Raw genomic sequence first — 25,421 nt, 5'->3', positions numbered from 1 at the left:
TAAAGTGATTTTTTTTTCTTTGCCCTTCTCTTACTAGCTAGTTGAGATACCACCAGCCTGACTGTATCATTGCGTTCTTATATTTTCTAAATTCCTTACCAGGTGAATGAAAAATAATCTATAAACAAGAAATTATTTTAATGTAAATATTTATTATATCTTTACTACTCCCTTTAGAGTTCTTTCTATTCTTGGATAACAGATATGTTTCATGGAAAAAATTCTGAGCCTAGTTTATTCACGTGAATGCTTCTCCTTTTCCCTCTTGGAAAACAGACATACTCAAAGTGTTGACATCATTAATGGTGAACAAGAACTGAAGTAAAATGCTTTCATTAGAAAGATATGTTACGGGTGCCTGGGTGGCTCAGTGGGTTAAAGCCTCTGCCTTCGGCTCAGGTCATGATCCCAGGGTCCTGGGATCGAGCCCCATGTCTGCCTCCCTGCTCCGCAGGGAGCCTGCTTCCTCCTCTCTCTCTGCCTGCCTCTTTGCCCACTTGTGATCTCTGTCTGTCAAATAAATAAAATCTTAAAAAAAAATTATTTCCATTAAAAAAAAGGAAAAAATAAAGGATATGTTACTATCACCCATTGATGTTTTTTCAAAAGAGTAATCCGATGGATTAAACACGGGGTGAAGGGATGTTCTTGAGGTTTCTTTATTCTTTGGGGAAGTTTCTCCCTGTATAGCTAGCACACCAGGCAACCCCACTGGCTCAGCAGGCCTAACTGGGAACTTATTATTTTCCTTTATTTACTGCATTCAGCCCTTCATAAGAAATTCCATGTATACTGATATATAGAGAGAGAATTTCTTACAATATATATATATATATTTACATATATATATGCATATATATAAAAAATTTAATTCCCTTCATCACTTTGGCTCTCTTGTTTTATTTTAATATGGAACTGGGGCAAAGGTTCATGTGGAATACATTTAATCCGCAATTCACTCTTGGAGCTAACTTTCAAAAGACAGGATATTAGGAGTGATATTTAAGAGGACATAGCACAGAGGGTAAGCTCTTACTATTGCATGTGTACTGAGCTCGCCAAACTATATGGACACTATACCACATACATTTTGGAAACTGAGTTGGTCAGAATCTCAGACACTGGAATGCAAGCTGTGAGAGAGGCTGTGTCATCCACCCACACAGCTACTTCCCACTCAAGGATAGACAATGTAACCCATTCAGAGGGTAGACTGAGGGCCTGTCTATTCGGACTGCTATTAATCTACATGATTCCTCACTAATCTTCCTGGTCCTCTCTTCCCCCACCTTCAGAGTGCTCCCCACAGGCAGGACAGATCAATCTTTTTAAAACTTTTTTTGGGGGATCATGTCACATCTCTGTGTGAAATCTTTCAGAAATTTTTCATTCCTCTTAAAATAAGACCCAACTCCTTTTCTGGCTTGGTATAATGTGACTCTTGAATATGTCACTCTCCTCTTGTGTCATCTCCCCCTCTCTCACTCTGACCTAAATGTACTGTCTTCCCTCTATCTCTTGGATATTCCCATCTCTTCCTTATTCAAAATCATCCCGGGTTGTTTGTGGCTGGAGTCCATGGACAGGCTTTTCTACCTCCTTCAGTTGGTCTTGGATGCAAAGTACAGGAAGATTGCTGGTACAACTGCTGTAGGTGTTGGAGAGGGTGCTGGGGTCTGAGTTACCTGTGCATGCAGCTGACCAAGCTCTGGTTCTGCTTGAGCTCAATCTGGAGGTACTGTTTTCATCTTTTGCTTGATAAATGCTAGGCTGACTTCATAATACAGAACAGAAATAACTATAGACATATGGCCATTTAGTACCCCATGGCCAACTATTCTGTTGTTATAAAGACCCAGTAACATAGAGGGAGTGACTTTACCAAAAGACTTTTTGTCTGCTGCAAGTGGTATGGACATACTCCAGAATATGAGGCAGTTCATTGTGATTCTCCTCCTAGAGCTTACCATAAGCTCCTTGCTACATATTTTCCCAAAGGATCCCGGAAGTCTTCTCTGTTATCCAACATAGGAACCAGAGTACCAAGTATATGGGCCAGAGTGCTATTCCTTGACATGGGAAGAATTTCCTTGAGAACCCAGAAAGAGCTATCAGGCTCTCTGCTTCCTTCTTCATGTTAGGAGATGCATGATGCAGCATTTTCTTTTCTTTTCTTATTTTAATTATGGAAGACATATCTGGCAAACTCCTGACGAGGTGATCCTTAAAGACTCTTACTGAAGTGATGGACTCGAAATATTTGTAGTTTATCTTCTGTGGCTCAGGAGCACATGTATCTTGTCAAGGTTCCCAGCAAGGCTATCTGTTGTTTGTCCTGCCTGATCAGCATGATGTTATTCATATAACAGCATCAATGTGATGGTCTGTGGGTTGGCCAGACAGCCAGATACCTTCACTCTACAACATGACAAAGAGCAGGAGAGTTAACATAACCCTGAAGCAAAACTATAAATGAGTATTGTTGCGTGTCCTATGTGAATGTGACCTGTTTGTGATCCTTCTTTATAATCAGAATTGACAAAAATGCATTTACCAAATTGATGGCTACATATCATGTACCTGAGACCTTGTTAATGTGCTCTGGCAAAGATATAATCTCTGGCATAGCAGTTGTAATCAGAGCTACTACTTAATTGAGTGTTTAAGAGTTTGCACTTAGTCTCCAGGATGGATCTGAGTTTTCAATATGGCAGGGGCCATATTGAGAAATTAACAGAGATATGATTGGGATAGTCTCCTCATTCCTGTCCTATATCCTTTAGTTCTTTAATGATGGCACTAATTACCATCCTTCCTGAAATGTGACATTCCTTTTTATTTACTGCCTTGAATGACTGAGCAGTTTCAGAGGTTTTCATTTAAACTTTCCCACTTTGATCACTCTTTCTCTAAAGGCCAAGAACCTAATGTGAGAATCAGTCTAATTGCCAAGTATATTAATTCCAATTAAATACTTGATGACTGGAAAAATTACCCCTGGTGGATCTCCAGACATAGTGAACACACTGTGAGCTGGATTTGAACCAAGATTCTACTTATTACCTAATCACATGAGCTCCCACTCCAACAGGGAGTTTAGTCTTTAAAATTAAGGGAATAAGTCCAACTTAAAAGTTTCTGGACATTGATGTCAACCCAGACCTTCTGTACCCAATGTATAGTTACCCAGTCAATAGCTATGGGTAAGACTGACTATATAATGCGTGGGGTCCAATTCAAATGAAAATGTGGGGCCACTTGTTTAAAATTAAGAATTTCAAGATGGTGACAATACAGTGTTAAGTCAAGTGAGGAGCCCTGCTAAGTTCAGAGCTCAGTCCACACTCCTGACAGTGTCTACAGCTGCAGGTCTCAGAGAGAAAACTGAAAGGGTTGCCACGGCGTATACGTGCCATAGTGTCAGATTTCTTTTATATGTACCATAGTGTCAGAAAAGATTTCTTTTTCCTAGGAACCAGCTACCTCTTCACTTAATGGATTTTAGGTCTAATAATTGACTTAGATCAACAAATCAAGCAAAGGATTGTCTCTTTCTGTTGTATGACTACCCTCAGCTCCCATTCTCCCATTCTTGCTTTTTTCTGTCTATTTTTTTAAGAATAATCCTTGTTGACTGCCCACTTATTTTGCTCCTAGGTGTGCCATGATCTATTAAACATCTCCACAGCTCCTTGTGGAGCTCTTTGGCTGTACCTCTGACCCTGCTGGTCATTGTGATAATTATGACCTTCTACTATCTGACAGGAAAATGGCACCACTTGGCCGCTATTACCAGGGGGTAGATGGGCATCGTTGCCATGGATATTAATAAGCCCTGTGTCAGTCCTGTGTCAATCTTGCGATGGATATTAATAAGTCCTGTGTCAATAAGCTATGTGTCAATCTTTCTTACCACCAGCCCTGGCCTGCAAAGGAGAGCCAGCACTGAACTTCTTAGTGATGCTGCTACTCTTTTCCCCAACACATTTTTGATGACCCTGGAAAATAATGTGTCATCTTGGCCTTCCCATCTAACATACTCCCTTGGCGTGTCTTCTGGATTTACATTACATATCCATTCTAGCTTGTCCAGTTCCCTTAGCCTCCTTATTCTTTCTCTACCACCTGCTAGAGAAACTCAAGCAATTCTTCTTCACTCATCACTGTTCATCATACTTTTCTCATACATCAGACTTTTCTCATACTTTTAAGAGCTTCCCTAGCAGTAAGCTTGCCCCATCCAGGCTGGTCCTTACCAGGGTGTTAAATCGCATGTCATGAGAAAGTGCATAATGACCTCTTTCCTGTATAGTCTTATATTCCAGCCATCTTAATCAAATACCTTAAAAATCCAATCCCAGGGATATTTCTCTGACTTTTGATGATACATGATAGCTAATTCTGGCAACTTCTTAAGTGAGTAATTAATTTTTTTTCCCTTTATCATTAACAGATGGGTTCCATTATCATAAATAAATGATATTTAGCCCTGTTTAGGAGACTTGCAGCCAAAAGAGGAGGTAAAGGCACACCTGAGATCAAATACTTGTTGCTTTTCCAAGAAAGACCTCTGTAGCATCTTCTAATATGAAGAAAGTTCTGGCTCTTCCTAAGACAGAGTGATCCATTTCTATAAGTTCTGAGGGCTTAGGGGGATGGTATGGTCTAAATGTTTTTGTCCTCCCGCCAGATTCATTTATTAAAATCCTAATGTTCATTGTGTTGGCATTAGGAGGTGGGGCCTTTGGGAGAAAATTAGGTAATGAGGCTGTAGCCCTCAAGAATGGGATTCATGCTTTTATAAAAGATGCCACCAAGCTCCCTAGTGCCTCCCACCATGTGAGGACACAAGTCTGCACCTGGGAAGAGGGCCCTTTCTTGACCATACTAGGACCCTGATTTCAGACTTCCAGGCTCCAGACTGTGAAAAATAAATATCTGTTGTTTATATGCCATCCAGTCTGTGATACTTCGCTGTAATGATCCCAATTGACTAAGAGAGTCTACAGAACCAGCTTATCAGGGGCATCCACTTAATGTTCTTATCTCACATTTCAGGGTCTCCAGGATTTCTATGCAGTCTTGACTGAGCATTCAAATGTCTCTTGAACTCTGTGACATGATCAGGTTCTCAGTCTGCTGCTTAACTTTGTTTGCTTTTGCAGAGAGGTCCTCATCTCTTTGTAAGCTACCAAAGAGGCCATCTGGCTCTCACACTTAACCTTTAACTGCTTGTTAAGTGCCCTCAATTTCTCAATATCCTCCTGCAGAGAGTCAATACAACCTAGCAGTAACCACATAACTCCACTTACTTGCAGGAAATATTCCCCCCATATCTTCCTAAAAGCCAAAATTATAGAACCTGCAAGTCTTCCCACACAGTGGATGTTCTCCAGGTCAACATGATTGAAATCTGCATCAAATGAACTGCAGTTTGAGCCAGAAACTACCTGAGCTCCACATGGCTCTGGATGCCACCCTATTTATTTGTCAGGAGGTATGTGAGTCCATTCTAAATACCCAGCTTCTGTGTGCATTCTAAGACAACTCTCAGGACTATGGGTATCATTTTGCAACTTCTTGGAACAGTCTCCAAGATAGAATTATGTGTGTAAGAGATATACCAGGGAGGATGCTTTTGGAGGATAAAGAAGGAGGAAACAGAAGAAAGCCAGGAGGGAAGAGTATTACTTCAAAGTGTAATAAGTACTATCTCTGAAAATCAAGAGGATGAGGGAAAAAAAGAAGGAGGAGTCAAGAGAAAGAGCCTCAGACTGAAGTATGTTTTAAGAAAAGTTGGCTAGGCAGTGAGGCATTCTTGAGTCCCAATCACCCATTGGAGATATCCCATGTGTTGTCTTAATGGGCCTGGTTAAATAGTCTCACCAGGATCAGTCCTTGGCTGGAAGGAGCATGGAGGTAGTGGGGCCTTTCTGAGATAGCAATGCGGCTGGAAGAAAGAGTGCTTTGGCTGATGGTTATATGCTCCATGTTGGGAGAGCTGAGTTGTGTATTTCCAAGGCTGCCACACTCGCATTACAAATGTCTTGTAAGAGCCATTTTTCCCTTCACGGTCCCATGTTGTCAGTGGAGAGAACTCTGTAAAACATGGCAGCCTGTCCTGTGACCATGGGTCACACAATTCCATCCTCATACAACCAGCCCATGAAACTCTTTGAACTCAATTCAACCTCTAGAAATGCACTTCTGTGCATATTGCAAATGAGGGTGAGTGTAAGTCTTTCCCATTCCTTCACAGAAATTCTCCATGTAGACCCAGATCCATCAGAGAACTAGACAGATTCTTTTAGATCCATGCAGTCTGACGTAATTTGTGTCACTCCTCTTTTAGACACACCTTCTAGAGACAAATTCTGCAGGGAAGTATTTTTGATAGTTGTTTCATATAGGTTATTTCAGAACATAAAAATTATGCATATTCACTGTATAAAGTTTGAAAACTACAGAAAAATATTAGCAAGAAAATATTTTCTTCACTCCATTAACCTATCTACCCAGAAATAATTACTGCTTAGAGTTTATGAACTTTCTTTGCTTTGTTCTGCTTTTGTGATAGCATCCATATAAAATTTTCTACACCCTGAGAATAAGCTTTCTGGATTGTTTTATTTCTTCCATTAGAGGATTTTAAAATAATTTTGATTTGCTTTTTTTGCCTTGACTATTGGGATGAAATGAAGCAAATTAGAAGAGAAAATTAGCTAGTAAATATTCTTTCTGCATATAGGTAATGTGCATATATATTAAAATATTTATTACAAATATTCACATATGTACATATATACATGTAGTATATGTAATATATACATATACACATACTTACACTCATATATAAATATCATCATTGCATCTGCTATCGATCAGTCTTTCCCTCACTCTCTCTTTTCTCTCTCTTCACACACTTCTTCTTATGTATGTATGGTCAGGGTCTCATGATCTGAAAAAGAAAGATGTTTTTACTTTGAAAATATACTGATGCAATCATTATCATAGCACAAAGCGTTGTTCAAGTCTGTGGAGAAAATGACCTATGCTGTTCAGAAGTATAACATGAGAGATATTGAACAAGAATCCAGATGGTTTAAATGGATCAATGGCTGAGTGACAGAGTAGTGTTTTACCTACCTAAGAGCAGCCAAAAGTAGTTGCATTTTCAGACTCGGATTATTCCTCCAAGGTTGTATTTTAAATGTACTCCTTAGAAACTTGGCACAAAAATGTTGCTGTAAACAAGAACTATTCAAGGGTCATCCCATGTGGATTCCCCTGTAAGGGTACCCTGAGAATCACTTCCATCCCACAGAAGCATTTTATCAGTACATTCACTCCCACATGCTTGAACAGTGTGCACAACCCAGATTTCAAAATAAGCAGAGTTAACATTCTTGACTCTTGGCCCAAATGTGGGTGCTTGTCATGAGCTCATGCCTTTCTTTAAGGGTTGGCATTTGTGGTGCTTATGTTATCACAGGCTAACTGGACCAGGAAAAAAACATTGAGAGACATGTTCTAGAGACCATGCCTGGGACTCCAAGCCATAAAAATGCACACAATGTATTCCGAGTCATTTTGGGGAAGGTCAGAAGTGTGGCAATAATTTTAGGGAAACAGGTTTAACTGAGTTCAGATCATGGTTCCAACGCTGTCTGTCTGAATGATGAAGGCAAGTTGGCCAACCATCTCCTTCTCTGAAAAATGGGGATAATAGCATTTAACTCCTAGGGCTTTTAAGTTCTTATCTAAGTAGATAATGGGCATAAAATGTTTAGTAAATGCCAAACACCATAAAAATTCTGGACTTGCACATGTACTACGAGGAGGAAAAATACTGTGTTTTATTTACCTTTATTTCTCCAGAGCCCTGCACAACACCAGGTATACCATTGGTATCTAATGTTATTCTATTGAGCAAATGTGTTAAGGGCTGGAAGTAAGAGTTGGGTCTGCTACAGGCTACTGCCACCGATGGTTATGTGATTCTGAGTTTAAGTTGTCTGTGTCTTAGTTTCTTCATACATATTAAATGGAGGTGATGATACTACTTGTTCTGGTCCTCACACGGCATTTGGGAGGCTCTGATGAAAGACTCGCTGAGAAAGTGTTTGGTAAAATTTAAAGCACTATACACAGGCTTGTTATTTTTAAGTCATTCTGTTTGCTGGGACATTTTCTAAGTAAATGATGTCGAAATTCTCTTTTAACTTGGAGTATAGCTGATTTTCAAAAATAAAAAATTGCCAAGTCGTTACAAATGTCCTCAGCCCCTCTTTTGGGATCTGTGCTCTGTAGACAAGGAGTATGTTTCAGGAAACTACACACCAGAAAAGCATCCAGTGGTTTAAGAAATAGGTATGCCCAGGTGGCTGAGTGGGTTTAGCATCAGACTCTTGATTCTGGCTCAGATCATGATCTTAGGGTCCTGAAATCAAGCCTCGCAGAAGGCTCCATGCCCATCTTTCTCTCTCTCTTTCTCTGTCCATCCCCCACTGGCTCCACAGCCCATCCCCACCCAAGGTGCACATACTCTCTATCTCAAAAAACAAACAAACAAACAAACAATAACAACAAAACAAAAGGTAGGTAGGAAGAAGGGAAGGAAGGAAGGAGAGAAGGAAGGAAGCTATAGCTTTGGGGATATACAGATTGGTCCTTGTTTTCTTGACTCGCCTCCATAGCCCTTTCCTCCACAAATGATAGCTTTTATGACTTTCTGATGATCAGTACTCGAACTGTAAGACAGAAATTTGGGAGTGAATGTGCATCGAGGGAGATGTTCAGCCACAGCTGACTCTCTTGGGCTCAAACCACACGAAAGTAAATAAGAATTCTACATTACATTCTCTCCTACCTACACATAGGTTTCATGAATTCTAGTAAACATATTCTTATCTTATCTGCATTAATCAGGCACCAAAAACTCCAAACCAAAAGCCCAGGTGACAAATTGGTTATCAGTAACTCAGAGACACAACTATACCATAGTCATACTTTTGTCTAGGAAACTTAATATTTAAAAAAAAAAAGAAGAAGAAAGAAAGAAAAGAGATAAGAAAAGAAAAGAGAAGACAAGAAAAGAAAAAAGGAGAATCATTTTCAACTTTACTGAAGGTTGAGTGCAGGGACTGAATCAAAGTGACCCACTTGCTACCCATAGACCCCGGTTCCCTGATGGGTGCTCAGAGGAAGCCCTCAAGCAATATATATATTGAATCTGGGCGCCTGGGTGGCTCAGTGGGTTAAGCCGCTGCCTTCGGCTCAGGTCATGATCTCAGGGTCCTGGGATCGAGTCCCACATCGGGCTCTCTGCTCAGCAGTGAGCCTGCTTCCCTCTCTCTCTCTCTGCCTGCCTCTCTGTCTACTTGTGATCTCTCTCTGTCAAATAAATAAATAAAAATCTTTAAAAAAATAAAAGAAAAAAAAAGAATCATTTAAAAAAAATATATATATATATATTGAATCTATGGATCAATTGTCATATCAATGAGTGCCATGGAGTCTTGAGAGAGAATTATACTGGAAGTCACTAAAAAGTCAGGTCCCATTACAACATCATCCGCTTCATTTATTTGTAATAAGCAATTGAACAAATACATTGGATTTACAGACTAGAAACCAAAGGTCGATTTATTTGGAAGACTCAGTATAAGCCATTTTACTCCCTTATTTTTTTTTTTAAACAGGTCTCTTTTGTACCTAGAATGTGCTATGTACAACACGTCTAAGCTATTATTGTGCATAAAAAAGGTGAAATATAAGTTGGCGTTACATGAGTTCCTTACAAGCTTACAGACAAATTCACGGCCCTTAAGCACAAATGTAGAAGTTCACGCACTATTTGGGGAACAAATACTGTCCTTGGTTCTCTCCTGTTTTTCTTACCCTTGATATTTATAGTGGTTATTTGTTTCCTCCTTTACTCATCTGTTTCTAAAGCAAATTTTTTTAAAATTATGGTAAAAAAATGCCAAACTCCAAATTTACCATCGTAGCAATTTAAGTGTCGTTCTGCAGTGTTAGATATATTCACATTGTTGTAAAATAAACCTCCTGAACTCCTCATCTTGCAGAACTGAAACTCTATGCCCATTCAACAACGCTTCCTATTTTATCTTATTTTTATCTTCTGGTAATCTTCATATGTATTCTTCAATATTCTTATAAGTATATGTATTTTATAAGGTACCTCAAACCATTCTGGAACAAAGTGATTTCATATAGATAGATACTTCGATGGATCATATATAAATGTAGCCTGCAAGTTTACAAGAATAGAATTTGGACTCTTAAGTATATCGCATATATAACCATTTTTTTTTAAGATTTATTTATTTATTTGACAGAGAGAGAGACAGCGAGAGGGGGAATACAAGCATGGGGAGTGGGAGAAAGAGGAGCAGGCTTCCCGCCGAGCAGGGAGACAGATGCAGGGCTCAATCCCAGGACTCTGGGATCATGACCTGAACCGAAGGCAGATGCTTAACATCTGAGCCACCCAGGCATCCCTTACGTATACAACCTTAATATCACATATATGGCCTCAATCTAAAGCTTGACAAAGACACTTGCTGCCACGCATTCATGTTCCTACAAACACAAATATAAGGATAAATTCTATTGAATGCATCACTCATCTTAAATGACCAGATAATATATGATTCATTTATAATTGTATATGTTACATAATAGATAGGAGTGAGTCTGGGTTTTGGTAAATACTAATGGTATTGATTCCACTGCTTGTAATTTTACATGCTTGATGAAAAGAAGGAAAAGTTTCCACAGGTTAGTTTCTGGCTCTGCATTCCAGACTGTGTTTATCCACTACTATTCCACCCATTTCCTATGGCAGTTATTATAAGGAATATTCATAAGACTTCGGGCCCCAGGCTCAGGTGACACCAAGCCTAGTGAGTCTATATATGGGTAGAAGGAATAATCTTGGAAGCCGTTCCTACTACAGGATGAGGAACAATAGCTGAACGCTACACAACGATAATGGCAAACTACATAAATGTATCCCCCCAAAAACCACAAACTCAAAGAATCCCCTGTCTAACTTGCCCTTGGCTGGATCCTAAAATTCCCACTGCACCTCTACAACCACTCTGCGTGAAATGAGGTTGATGAAGGGAAAATTGGGATAGAATGGTGCAAGTAACATTAGAAGATTATAGTTCAAATATTTCGCATTCATATATTTTATGGAAACACAATGACGATATAAAAATATTGCTGAGTAATTCCCAAGATTGTGCAGGTGAGAGGGCTTGACATAACTCTATTAGGTTTTTTTTTTTAAGATTTATTTATTTGACAGACAGAGATTACAAGTAAGCAGAGAGGCAGGCAGAGAGAGAGGAGGAAACAGGCTCCCAGCTAAGCAGAGAGCCCGATGCAGGGCTCGATCCCAGCACCCCGGGATCATGACCTGAGCTGAAGGCAAAGGCTTTAACCCACTGAGCCACCCAGGCACCCTCTATTAGGTTTATAATAAATATAATTTTGAGAGGAGCCTTGGGAAAAACCTTTTGGTGGGCTTGGAAAACTGAGCAATTCTTGAAATGATGTACTGAGATGACCACAGTGTCACCTTTGTGATGTTTCTCCCGAAAGTACATTACTAACTCTAATCATGAGGAAACATCAGCCGAACCTAAACCAAGGGATGTTCTACAAAATAATTGACCTGCATCTTTCAAAAATATCTATGTCATGAGACATAAAGATATGTGTGAGCCAGGATTTTCTCTTGCTATAAAGGACATTATTGGGATAACTGGAAAAATCTGAATAAGGTATATAGAGAAGATAAAATTTTATCAGTGTTGATCTCTACACTTCAGTTATTGAATTATGATTATGTAAGAGGTTTCCTTATTTTAGAAATTGAACACCAAGACATTTAGAGTAAGGTGCATCATATCTGCGACCGACAAATGTTTCAGGAAAAAAAAAATCTGGAAAGTGCCAAATAGGGACTTCCTGTGTCTCCTTATTTATCTCTCACTCACGTGGGCATTAAGCGAAGGAGGGGTAGGAGTGAGGAGCAGCCCTCACACAGCTGTTCAGGGATGTCTGGAAAAGAAGCCCACCCACATTGCTTTTGGACACTGGGTGTGACTTGGAGGGTATCAGGTTTGTCTGTTAGGGAAACTGCCAATCTCCTCCCTCCCCATTTGGCCTCTGTGTTTCCTTGCATGCCCTCTGAATAGAGAGGGTTCCCTTTTCCCAGACAACCCGCTGAAGCATCTTCTTCTCTGTAGATTTGGTGACATTAGCTTACCTATGCATTTTTTCCTATTTGATGAATTCCGGTGACCTGTAAAAGGTGGGGATCAAATCAGAGGAGGCACATTGCTAAGCTTGCAATGCATCTGGGTTTTCACTGATAGAAAAAAAAAGCATTTGACCTTAATCCAGCCCACTTAAGTTCTATGTCCAGCTTTATTTAGCAAATATTAGATTTATAGAGCATGAAGGTGGAAGGGTTAGTAGAATCCTCCCCCAAGGCAGAACTTGGTTTCCACAAGAATAGAGATTGTGGGGTTAATCCGAAGTCCAGTACTACACAGAGTGTTGTAAGACTAAAAATCACCCCACTCCTCGGTTCCTTCAATGTGTGACCAACACTTGATGAGTTTACTCTATCACCTTATATGTTAAAATGTTCTCTCCTGATTCCCATATTATAGAAGAGGCACCAGCCACGATGACTTGGAGAGGACAGGACCTGAGGTTTAGTTACCCAAAAGAAAGACATTTAGCTTCTCCAATCCCACAGCCACAGACAGCCAGAGCTCTCAGGAATGTGCAAGATCATCCACTTTAAGCCCCTCACGAGGCATCTGTTGTTTTCAGTTGTCCTGTACCTATTGCCCTTTCCTTGGTAATAGAAACTCTATTTTCTTTTGGAAACTCTCTTTGCCCCAGTCTTGGTGGGGCTGTGGATTAGTGTGTTCAGACTTTTCTGGGCCAAACATGGCACCTTCCTTCTAAGAATTTTAATCTTAAACTAAGGGACTCAAGTTTAGAAAAACCTGTTGGGTCTGATTTATTCCTGCTGTGGTATAATGAAGCGACTCTACTCATTCCTATTACTTAGATCCCTGAAGCTATCCTGCTTCTGACCTTTTCCTGAACCTCGTTTTTCAACTTTCTCTTCCACTCTGAATTTTCATGTTTTTTTAAAACGTATTTTCATTTAGCCAGAGTGAGTTTCTATTGCTTATAACAAAATAATCTTCATTGATAAATCCTTCCTCCTAAAGATCAAGAATCTAAGGCTCAAAGAACGCTGCTTGCCTAAGGTCAGGGAGTAAGCTGGCACCAGAGACCAGGTGAAATCCTGGTTAGCCAGTTTCTTTACATATCTGCTGTCCTCTCTAGAGATTTAGCAACCTTGGGGAAAAAAACGAGCTGTTCCACATTACGAAGGTATGCAGTAGGACATATTATTATTGAGTTCTTTAAAAGTCCATTGGATTTTACTTCTGGCCATAATTGAGTATCAGAGACCAGAATTTATTCTTAATAACAAAAAGAGGGGGAAAAAGGAAAAGAATCCACATGTTCAACAGCTATAAAAAAGAGAACCAGTTACTCATATGTAACAACATAGGTATATTTCAAAAACAGTGTACCAAGGAAAAGAACCTAGACACAAAAGAATACATACATACTATGAGTCTTTATTTATGTGATATTCTATATTTGCACTGTCCAACATGGTAGCCACTAGCCATATGTGACTATTTAAATTTAAGTTGATTAAAATTCAATAAAAATAAAAACAAAGATCTGTTTCCGCAACCACATTAGTCCCGTGTGACTAGGGGCTACCATGTTGGACAGTGCAAATATAGAATATTTCCTTCATCAGAGAAAATTCTATTGGATAATGCTGTTCTAGAAAATATGCAACTAGTATTTGAAAAAAATACTAATGTAAAATATTAGTATTTAGATCTAGAAAATATGCAAAAAGTCTAGAAAATATGCAACTAATATTTGGCAAAAATACTAATACAAAAATAATATTGGCAAAAAGCAAGAGAGTTATTGTCCAGAGTCTGTGGTGAAAGAATTAACTTACAAAGGGGCATAAGAGGATTTTTGGAGTAATGGAATATTCTGTATTTTGGATGTAGTATACAATGTGTATACTACATTGTGTCAAAAGTATGGTATACAATGTGTCAAAACTCCTCAAACCAAACACTTTGAATTAGTGAATTTCATTGTGTGTAAATTATACATCAGTAAATTTGATTCTAAAAGTCAAGTGTTTTATTAAAGTTCTTTTTCAATCACTTGTAATACTTATGATTAGATGATGTTTTTCAATGACATAAACATGTTATTCACCACTGAACTATATTTTGCTAGTCCCTGGAGACACAGAAACAAATCAACTAGCAAAGTCACCCTCATCCTGTTCGCAATCCAGTACAGAAGATGGAGTTTATGCAAAAATTGCCCACATGCACAAAGGAAGTAGCAGGTACCATTACACAATTACAGATATGAGTCAGGACATTAAAGGTAGGGGAGTTTCCTTTCACCTGGAGGGAGAAGAAAGGCTTTCTGTCCTCTGAAGGATCTGTGAAATGTGAATATATACAGACGGGCTTTGAAAACATTCTAGAAGGGGCAACAAAACATGATCCAGGGCAGGAGAGCAACCAGCAAAGTATGTAACCAGTGGATGGAATGCATAAAGAAGGGCTGCAGTGAAATAATTCACATATATATAATTCACATTTAAATACCAGAGTTTGGCACGGGGCACACTCTCAGCTGGTAGGAGCTGGGAAGGAGAAATTGTCCCTTTCTCTTCTGTTATGTCCAGAATTTCAGGTCATAAATGCTGCTGTTTCCGTAAGTCCTTAACGTTCTCTTCCTTTTCACGTGTACTTAAAGTCTTCACAAACGACATCCTTCAGACTGGTAGGTTTGGTCAGAAAGGCAGTTGTCTTCTCCTAGGCTTCTGTGTATCTCATTGTATAGTCTTTGCCTAAGAGACTCGAGTTGCTGGAAAAGCATGTAACTTGTACACCAAAGAAATAACTTATGCATTTGTAACCTGAGACTCCGGGGGGAAGACAGATGTAATATTAATACAAGTGGCAATTATGTTAATTATAATATAATTGTCACTTATTTTCCCAGGTTATAGATGGTTGTGTGATATTGGTGTGCTGTTGAATCTTAGAGAGTTTACCTTTTTGCCCTTGATCAAGGTAATTCTCTGCCTTTATTTTTGGGATGCAATAGGATCCATTATTTTTCATGATTATTTATGGAAAATTTTCTGCCCTTTAATATCTGTCCTTCTTAGCTAAGTAAATTCAGGATTTTTTTTTTTTACAGCAGCTATTGATGTCAAGGCATGCAATTTAAATGTTCTGTTCTATAAATTAGGCTATAAACCTTTTGCAATTAAAAACATGCTAGAAATGCTTGCAGATTGATAACTTATTTGGGCATCTAGAGCCTCTCCTGGTAATTTAAAATATGTAGACAAGTTCTACTTACTTCCTAGAAGTAAACAGATACCAGGCCTGAAAGGAGCACCAAGTCTTGCTATTCCAAATGTGATGCAAGGACCAGCCGCATCAGTGGCGCGTGGGAGCTTCTCAGGAATACAGAGTCTCAGGCCTTGCCACAGACCTACTGAACTAGAAGATGTGTTAACAAGACTTCTAGGTGACTCACAGATGCATTAACATCTGAGAAGCACTGCACTACCAGATCATTTTTTCACCTCTCATTTTATAAATGGGAAAAAACAAGGCCCTGTGTGATGGAAGAACTTGGCCATGGTGAAAGGAAATTATTTTCAATTTATGAATTTTGTATATTCCTGTCACCTGTATTCCAATAGCAGGAGTAAAGCCAAACACTGTAACTCCAATTGACAAATCTATAATTAATTAGTAAAACGATCTTCCCTTCAAGTTTTGCATTTTGTAGAACAAGCTGTTTGATTTGGCTGGGGCTCAGGCCAGCATGTTTGTGAATTTCACAATTCACAGATGTTAGACACTCTCGGGCTAAGTAAGGGAAGAGAATGTCAAGTTTTAAATAGCTTCTCCCTTCTATCCTGGCTGAAGCAACAAATGAAATATTTTATGAAACACATTTTGAAAATCAGAATTTCTTTTAAGGAAATGTCAAATTTCTCCAAAAAGGATTTTCGATTATCTCACAATTTTGGCTACTGTTGATGTTATCCATTTACAGATGACCTGTGATTAGCGGGTGAGTGGAGGATGTGAACTTGCCATGTTAGTGACGCTTAGGCACACAAACTTTTTTTTTTTTTTCCTGCTGGAGTCTATTTTAATTTAGCTTCTGAATCATATTTCATTCAATTTCCAAATCCACAAAACCAGGATAGGTTTACAGCCTGTGTTCAGAAAGGAAGTAAGTGATTCTGTATGTAGACTTTTCTGATATTATACTCATTTTTGGATATATGAAGAATTTAATGTTTTTACTCTAAAGTAGGTCGAGTCAAAGCAAAACCAAAACCAGCAAAAACAATAAACATAATAAGAAAGTAAGGCAGAGTGAAAGAGATTGAAGTAAACCAGAATGTTTTCAGTAACAGACAATTTAAAATAATTTTGTAAGCTTCAAAATAGTCTGAAATAATTAACTATTATCATTTTAAGAAAATCTTGTGCGTGTGTGTTTGAGGTAGGATGTTTGAAAATGAAACACAGCTCAATAAAGTTTATTTTCTTTTATTTGGGGAAGGAAAAACTTCTAAGGGATGTGAATGGATACAAATTTCTCTTAGTTGAGACGAAGAGTGAGTTCTAGGTTAAATATAATCAAGGAATTTCCCTGTCTTTGCTATTTGAGATTGTGACCACAACAGGCGGTTGGCTGAAAGGGAGAAAGGGGGGGGGGGGGGCGGGGAGGTGGAGATGACAAAAAAAAAACACAACAAAAAAAAAACCCTCCTCCAGAAGCAGTTACAGAAGTCCTCAAATCAAATCAGTGTGCAGATACATGGAAATGTTAATTAGCTGGGGCAGGATGGACACTCATCAGCTCAGTTCTGTTATAAAAGTCCCGGCTGCTGAAATTAAACTCTGATGCCATTCACGGCAGCATCCAATCACCAGAGAGATCAGAAAAGTTCAGAGATGCCTCCAAGTTGTCAACAAGTGTGACGACGATACCTCCAGGACTCTGAAGCCGTGGTAGAAGGGGAAGAACAATTTGAGAGAGGATGCCCAGCTGGTAAGAATCAACTGTTTCTGATGTTTGAGTCACTTGACGAATCTCATTGGCTAAAATCAACAAACGCTCCGCCTCTTTGCAAATGTGTACGAAGGGGGAAGTGTCTAAACTTCTATGTCTGATAGCATTTGACCCTATTGCTTTTAGCCTCCTGGCTTTATTATCTATATATACACAGGTACATGTGTATATGTTCTCTAACTGTCCTCCACTTGTTGGTTATCAAAGAGAGTTGAAGGAAATGAATTGTGAAACTTCTCGGTGTGCTACCCTACAGTACTGTCCCGACCCATACATCCAGCGGTGAGTTGAAATGTGACGTAACTTCTATCAAAACTTAATTGGAGTGCCTTGTGTATTATGAGTGTTTCTGCTGTCTACAAAGAGCAACCCCTCCTTGTTTAGGAGCACAGCGATATTATTTTGGACTTGCTGTGATCTTAAAGTGGTCTGTGGGCATCTTTTCTAATTTTCTTTTTAGCTCATGTCTGGATCTACAAAGTTACAAAGACAATCTTCCTATGATTTCTTAAAAAAATTATCACACCATTTGCAGATATTGAAAATCTGTTATTTGCCTTGCTCAGTGCTCACCCACCCAAGAAGAAGAAATTTCATTGGTCAGGGATATAATAATCAATGGACTGTCTTCAAGTGAAAATAAACACAATAATTTTGATTTATACATTAAAAATAGATGAATAGCCATTGTTATGCCAACAGATTGTGGCTTGTCATTTTGGCTCTAAGAAATATTTTCTTCTTGATTTGTTTCATAACAAACATCATCTTTTGACAAATCTGACTTTTAAATTTTGTGATTGTACTGAATTTTATTTATATTTATAGAAAGGAACATTTGCCTAGCACTAAGAGAGAATATTAGTGAGTGTGCACGATGTGTGTGTATGTGTTTCAAATTAGAGTTTGCTATTTTTAAACTGGTAAATGAAATCTGAACAGTGTTTTTCCCGTCATAAAGTTATGGGAGATATTTAAGTCGTATGTAGCAGTGTGATGTTGTTAATTTAACAGCATGATATTTGATGTTGGAATTTCATACTTTATTTTATAAGACTAATGAGAGAGGTCCTCTGAGTGTTGAAAATGGTGGGGTTCCAAAGGGGTTAACTTGTCATTCACCACCAAGGCTTATTGGAAGCTCATACCAGAAGTGGAGTGGGCTCTCCGGGCAGGGCTCAGTTACTGTCACATTGCCTAGGCAATTACAGAAGATGTGTGATCTTTTTTCATTAATATGACTTGTCACCATGTAGGACACTAATGTGGGCAATATAGACTTTGCTTCTCTTCCTGTGAGGTTTCTGGTGAGCTGTCTGAAAAAGCAGAAGCAGAAATGTAAGGCAGAAAGGTAAATGGTGAAGAAAGAAAAGAGAGGGAGGAAAAAGAAAAAAAGAGAGAGAGAGCAAATTGTGGTCTTCTAGGTTGAAATGAGAAATGTGAATGGTGGTCTGATTTTTGCCTTGTTATCTGCCACAAATCACAATGTTAGCAAAAATGAGGTACTCTGGAGTTTATGTTCTTGGATAACTTATTAATTAGATTTCAATGGAGTTGGGGATTGGGTCAATAAAGAGCAAAACACCCAATATTTTCTAGTTCCCAAATTGTTTTCCAGACTCAAAATTTTCTGTTCTACTCAAAATCTTTTGAAATGGTATTCTAAGAGCATAGTTTTGATGAAATATTAGCTGTATCATGCTTCCCTTGAGGACATCTTTTTTAACGTAGGTACTTGGATCTACCTCAGCTCTGGAGGAAACTTTCTTCTATTGACTAGCAACCCACACGTCAACCCTGTCTACAGGCATTACCCGTGATTGATGAGAGAAGCCTGGAAATATAAATAAATGAGAAAATTGCTTCTGATATTGTCCCAACAACCTGTTAGTTCATGGAACAAAAATCGCCTCCTTTTGACATATTGTAAAATTCAAAGCACTAATAGTACATTAAAGTAGTTTAATAAATTGTGTTCAGCAAGATAGTGTACTCTCCATTTGTAATGAAAACAACTTGCCAATAAAGAGCAGACAAATGCTTGTTGTTGGGCATCTATTCTGTGCAAGGCACTGGAAATAGCCAAATGAGAAAGATGAGGCCGTAATATTTATTTATTTAACTTTATGATACTTACATACTTAATAATGTATATTTTCCTCAAATATTTTAACTGTTTTGCCACATATTTTAAAGACTGAATTATTACTATTTTCCTGTCCACACTACTTAGTGAATAAGTGGATTAACACTGCAAGGTATCTACGATACCGTGTATTGTCAGTGTAAGAATAAGTAATATTCTCTTTAATGCCTAGTGAGTGAATGGATTTAAGTGGCTTTTTCTTAGCAGATAAACCTTGTAGTTCTCAGTTTACAAAATCTATTTTAAGGAAGACCAAATTTAATCATTCCACAATGGTAGTCATCTACATAGTTAAATTTGTCTTTTTTCCTGACCTTGTCTTTAGAAAGAAGTCATGAAAGGGAATTTTCAGAAAAAGAAAGAATAGGATATCTTGTTATTTTTAACTCCAAGCTACCTTAATGCATGGTTTCCTTTTATCACAGAATAGAATAAATGAGAGATGCTATTATCATTCATTACTGAATATTAATGCCATTCCCAAAAAGCCACTTTCAAAGTTCTATGATAATCATTCTCTCAGTTAAAATTAAGATTTCACCCTCTGGTTGTTTTTTTTTTTTCCTTTGCACCTAAACACATTGACATACTATACATTTAGTTGTGTTCCAGGGTTTATGCTAATTTACTTTAGTCTTTGCAAAAACTTTTCAGACAATCAAAAGAGCATGAAAACCATAGAGCTAAGATTTCCTCTTTGATGATTTGGACCATTACAAAAAGGAAGAAAAGGTGGGGGGAAATCACAAGTCTTGTCATTTTATTGCTAACTTAATTTTAGCACAAATATCAAAGCTTAGATGAAATTTTGGCAGATCAATAAAGAAGAGCGTATGGGTAGATTACCATTTCCTTAAAAATGAAAACTATAAACATGAGTTCTGTTCATTTTTTATTAGGTGATAAAATGAATCTAAATCCCTGTTAGTTTATTGTTGGGTAATAATTTGGGGCCTTCTTTCATCCTTTAGTTTTTAGAACTGCCATCTAGTTTTTAAAATAGGTTTTTAAACTGTGTAATTCTAAAAGATTAAATCCTTTCAAAATATAACTGAAAATAAAGCAGTTAAGTGACAAAAATGAATCAAGATCAAATTTTGAGATAATATGATAACTGAGGGCTAAAAATAAGAGCAAATGCAACATATTATCATTTGAGTCACTTGCAAGATGATTTTGTAATTTTTTTTTTTTTGCCCTTCACCCTCTATTCAAAAGAGTTCGAACCACTAATGTGGTATATGAATGAGTAAAGCATTTCCTGTGTAAATTGCTATTGATTGTGAATTTTATGCTTTACCAGTTAAAAGGTCAACTTCATTAAGTGTACTTTCTAAATATATCCCAAAAGGAAGTGTGGTGACAGAGAACTTCTAGTGGAACATCGTTTCGTTTACGAGAGAATATCACAGAAGGGCAGATGTACTTCTGTGTTGGGTGTCCTCCCCCTGCCTCTCCACTTGCATCCTCCATTCTTCTCTTCTCCTTCTCCTTCTCTGGAAGCTGACTCCGAAAGACTGCCCTAACTCTTCTTTTCTCCTCTGGTTTCCTCTTGGGCTAGAAGCACCTAAGGAGATGCGATGAGCACTGGGTGTTAAACGCAACTGATGAATCACTGAACGTTATATCAGATAATAATGATGTACTGTGTGTTGGCTAATTGAATTTAAATTTTTTTTAAAAAGTGCCTAAGGAGGGAAGTTAGGGTATATGTTTCCCTGGCCACTTCTCTGTTGGGTTTTCGACTAAAGGTTGTAGGACCTGTCAGATACCCTTGCCACAGGTCCAGATGCCTACCCTCCTTTTCTTTCAAGTGTAGAAGTGGTCAGTATTCCAAGTCATTACTAACTCCAAAACCCCATAACCTATCCCTTATGCCTTGGCAAGCAGTCCTTTCATTAAACTCTCTATGGGCAGTCTTTTTTCAAGTACTCTTATTCCTGTCAGGATCATGGCCAGGTTCAAAAATAAAATATATACCCACGGTATTGTCTATGCACATACAATGTCTTTCAAAATTGATATAACATATAATGATACAACTTCTGCTATGACATACAGGGTGTATCCACTTACTGCAATGAGCAGACCAGCTTTTAGTGAGGCTAATCCATTCATTTTGGCCATCTCCATAATCACTGTTTCTCTATCTATAACAAGCCAACATGCTACAGTCTGTGTATGTTGTTTCTATGTTGTGTATGTTTCTGAAGCAAGGCAGAAGGCAGGAAAAATTGGTTCATAAAGAAATATGAAGGTATAATTTATCAACAGGGACTAATATATCCATCAGTTGTAGTGAAGGGGGGAAAAAAACTGCTTCAAACCCTTATAATTTTCACAAGAGTAAATTCTAAAAGCCCTTATGATCATTTATGGTTAGTCCAAAGTATGATGTATTATAATTCTAGATGTTACCCCTGGGCTGTAAGTGAGTTTAAATGGTAGGGAGGCAGGGAAGTGTATCCACTGAGTACACATAGAACTTGTCAAAAGATCTGAATAATAAGGCTTAACTCCACCACTAACTGATTATATGACCTCATGAAATCATTTAAGCTATTTAAATAGAAGTTTCCTCATGAAGTATTTAGGGATTAGAACCTCTGATCTACTCTTCACGGTTGGGATGTGAAGCCTTATATAGGACCCCAGCCCAACTCTGAAATGCATTATCCTCATGTAATTCCTCAGTTTTACCAATGTGAGTGTAGCACACCGGCGCACTGGGGATTCCTTTCCAGCAATAATCGTGTCCTCATGTGGGCATACTTTCATTCCCTTTTGCTTGATATCATCTTGAAATTAAGAACAATTATGAGACTTGGGCGCCTGGGTGGCTCAATGGGTTAAAGCCTCTGCCTTCAGCTCAGGTCATGATCTCAGGGTCCTCAGATCGAGCCCCGCATCGGGCTCTCTGCTTGTCAGGGAGCCTGCTTCCTCCTCTCTCTCTGCCTGCGTCTCTGCCTACTCGTGATCTTTTTCTATCAAATAAATAAATAAAATCTTAAAAAAAAATGATTATGGGATTTGGTATGTCTTGGCTTGTCTCCATGTTTATACTTCACAACTGAGGTTGAGAAATCTGAATCCCAGGAGGGTTAAGTGATTTTCGCCAAATCACAGAACAAAATAGTAGCAGAAGCAGATCTAGAATTAAAGACTTGTGATCCAGTTCGAAATTATTTCTACAACAGAACATATTATCATTTTATTAGAACTGTATAAAACTTTACCGTTAACAAAGTATTTCCCAGGGCGGCATGTATATGACCCATGTCGGGAAGTGGGCAGGTGTGGTAGGTGGAAGAATGGCCTGTAAAGATGACCAGGTCCTAATCTCCAGAACCCGTGGACATGTTCTATTACACAGCAAAGGGGAGTGAAGGTTTCAGATGGAATTAAGACTGCTAATCAGTTGATCAATAAAATAGGTAGATTATCTTGGACTACCCATGTGAGCTCAATGTAATCGTGAGAGTCCTTAAAAGTGGAAGTTGGAGGGAGAAAAGGAGTCAGTGATGTGAATTGAGAAAGGACTCAACAGATTTTTGAAGTTGGAAGGGGGTCATGAGGCAAGCCAGGCTGGCAGCTCCAGATCCTGGAAAAGGCGAAATAACAGATTTTCCTCGATAGGCTGCAGATGGAATACAGCCCTGCCAGCAACTTGATTTCAGTCCAGCGAGACCTGCATCAGGCTTCTGACCTACAGAACTCTAAGATGATGTCTTTCTATTGGCTTAAGCCACAAGCTTGGGGGCACTTGTTACAGCAGCCGCAGGAAACTAATTTACCAGGTAAAGGATTTTATCCCCAAATTGTAGACATGAACACTAAAACTATGTTTTGCTTTGATTTAACTAAAGGACTCAAGGAGCTTATTTTATGTATTTATTTATTGTTTCTTGGTGCCAAGAGGGTACAGTAGGAGATGTAAGATACAAAACTAGACTCAAGGAATCCAAAGTAGAATTGCATATGTAGAAATCATACAAGGAGATATGAGGAAGGCTAGGGAGACGCATGTTTGCTGAGGACTGCAAGGTCAAAGCATCCACCCAGGAGGCACCAAGTTAGAAGGGTGACTTTTATTAGTGGCATCTATTAACGTTCCTCAACATGCTTTACATGGAGGTATATTTATTTCTCTCTCTCTCTCTCTCTTTTATTTTTTATTTTTTTTTTAAATATTTCATTTATTTGTTTATTTGACAGAGAGAGGGAGAGGAAGAACAAGCAGGGGACACAGCTCAGGAAAGGGGAGAAGCAGGCTTTCTGCTATGCAGGGACCCCTATGCGAGGCTCAATCCTAGAACCCCAGGATCATGACCTGAGCTGAAGGCAGACATTTAACCAACTGAGCCACCCAGGTGCCCTGGAGATATACTTCGATTCAAATCGTAGATGGTAAATGATGCCCAAAATTGTGATGCCCAAAATTTTAATGCCCAACTTCAGGTTCAGAAACCATAGTAACCTACATTTTCACTTCTGATGTTGTCAGGAATTCTGAGATGTTACATCCACAGCCTGAGACTATGATTTGTGTAAATCTAGGTGGAGCCTTGAGATTGCAGTGTAAACAAAAGCAAACCGTTTTGATTCATGGAGATCTCAGGCCACTACTGAAAAAACAGCCCTAGGCTTTTCAACATTGTAAATTAATTTTAGATTAACAATTACATTGATACCTTTCTCTGGGAAATGGAGGATGAATGGGAGGAATGCAAAACTAGCTTTTTTTTTTTTTTTTTTTAGTCAAGCACCACAGGAGATTCCTTTGTTTGCAATCAATTTTGAGACCACTACATTGAGGCAAACTTGGGCCCAGGGTCCCCGTAGAAGCTTTTAAAAAGGTGCATGGAGCACTGGGTGTGATGCATAAACAATGCTTGGAACACTGAAAAAATAAAATAAAGTTTAAATAAAAAAATAAGATAAATTTAAAAAAGAGAAGCTTATGAAAAGGTACCCAATGATATGAACAACAGACACATGTCTTCCTAAAGGGAAACTTCATGTTCTCATTTTACTTAAGAGCCAAATGGATTGTGAGATTAACGTGGCAATTTTCAATCTGTTACAAGTCAAGAGAGCCAAGTTTCTGATTAGCTGTTTTGCGGCTCAAATTTGTCCTAACAGAGTTCCTATCTCCTTTAAGTAACTCGCCAGGAACAGTCCTCAAGCAACAAGTGATGGATGGATAAAGCACTATAATTATGATCAAAGTCCAAAGACTTCAGTCTATGTAATTACGCACTTCCCAACCTCTGAAAGTCACTTTGTTCCATTTAAAATAGGATGAGAAATGGACATGAGGTGATGTGTACTTATTGGTTAGTCAGGGTTTTGGAAATGACAGTTATTAACATGTCGGTTTTACCTTAAGCCATAATATTTAGAGGATAATTTAAATGAAGAAAATTAATTGTCACTCTGTCCTTATTGTTTGTCTTCTATTCTCCCTTTGTATCTTGAGACTTTGTTATGAATTAGCCTCTAAGTTCAAAAATCGTTACAGGAAAAGAAAAATGTAAGGCTCAAAATCCCCTTGCCACTTTCAAATTTCCAGTACCTTTTTCTCTTTTTCAAATGAGCAAGCTTAATTTGTCAGGTTGAACAGAAAACACCCTTTCTCACTTTCCATAAACTTGGTTAGCTCTCTTATAATTGAGGGGAAAACCAGAATCACAATAATGTTAAAACTGATAAAGCAATTTGACTCAAGAAGTACAAAATTGGATGCTGCTGTGGTAATCTAACCCACCACGTGGTTACCTAGGGTGAATTTTTAATGTAAGCTTTTTTGCAAATGGTGGTGTAGATTGAAATAAATAATAGAAAACACACAAATTTATGAGAAAGGTAACACCGCAACAGACTTTTCCTTGTAAGTTAAATATGTTATACCTTAAGGTTACTGACTGCATTTAACCGGATTACTCTATCATATTCTGACATTTCATTAAAGTGGTCAATT

The 25,421-nt window shown here is 38.3% G+C and overlaps 1 protein-coding gene across 4 annotated transcripts in view; it reads left to right on the top strand.

The window, feature by feature from the left end:
- The first annotated feature begins 17,500 nt into the window (after nt 1-17,500).
- Nucleotides 17,501-25,421, top strand: part of TP63 (tumor protein p63) — a 231,791-nt gene continuing 223,870 nt past the window's right edge. For 3 of the 4 annotated variants that reach the window (XM_046002606.1, XM_046002607.1, XM_046002608.1), the window contains exon 1: nt 17,516-17,577. In XM_046002606.1, the coding sequence (XP_045858562.1) occupies nt 17,516-17,577 (62 nt within the window). Of the gene's footprint in view, nt 17,578-25,421 lie in introns of all 4 variants that reach the window. The other variant, XM_046002605.1, reaches the window with a different exon arrangement.

The sequence above is a fragment of the Meles meles genome, chromosome 4, assembly GCF_922984935.1.
Source record: "Meles meles chromosome 4, mMelMel3.1 paternal haplotype, whole genome shotgun sequence".
NCBI classification, from domain to species: domain Eukaryota; kingdom Metazoa; phylum Chordata; class Mammalia; order Carnivora; family Mustelidae; genus Meles; species Meles meles.
This window is presented reverse-complemented; position numbering and strand designations above follow the sequence as displayed.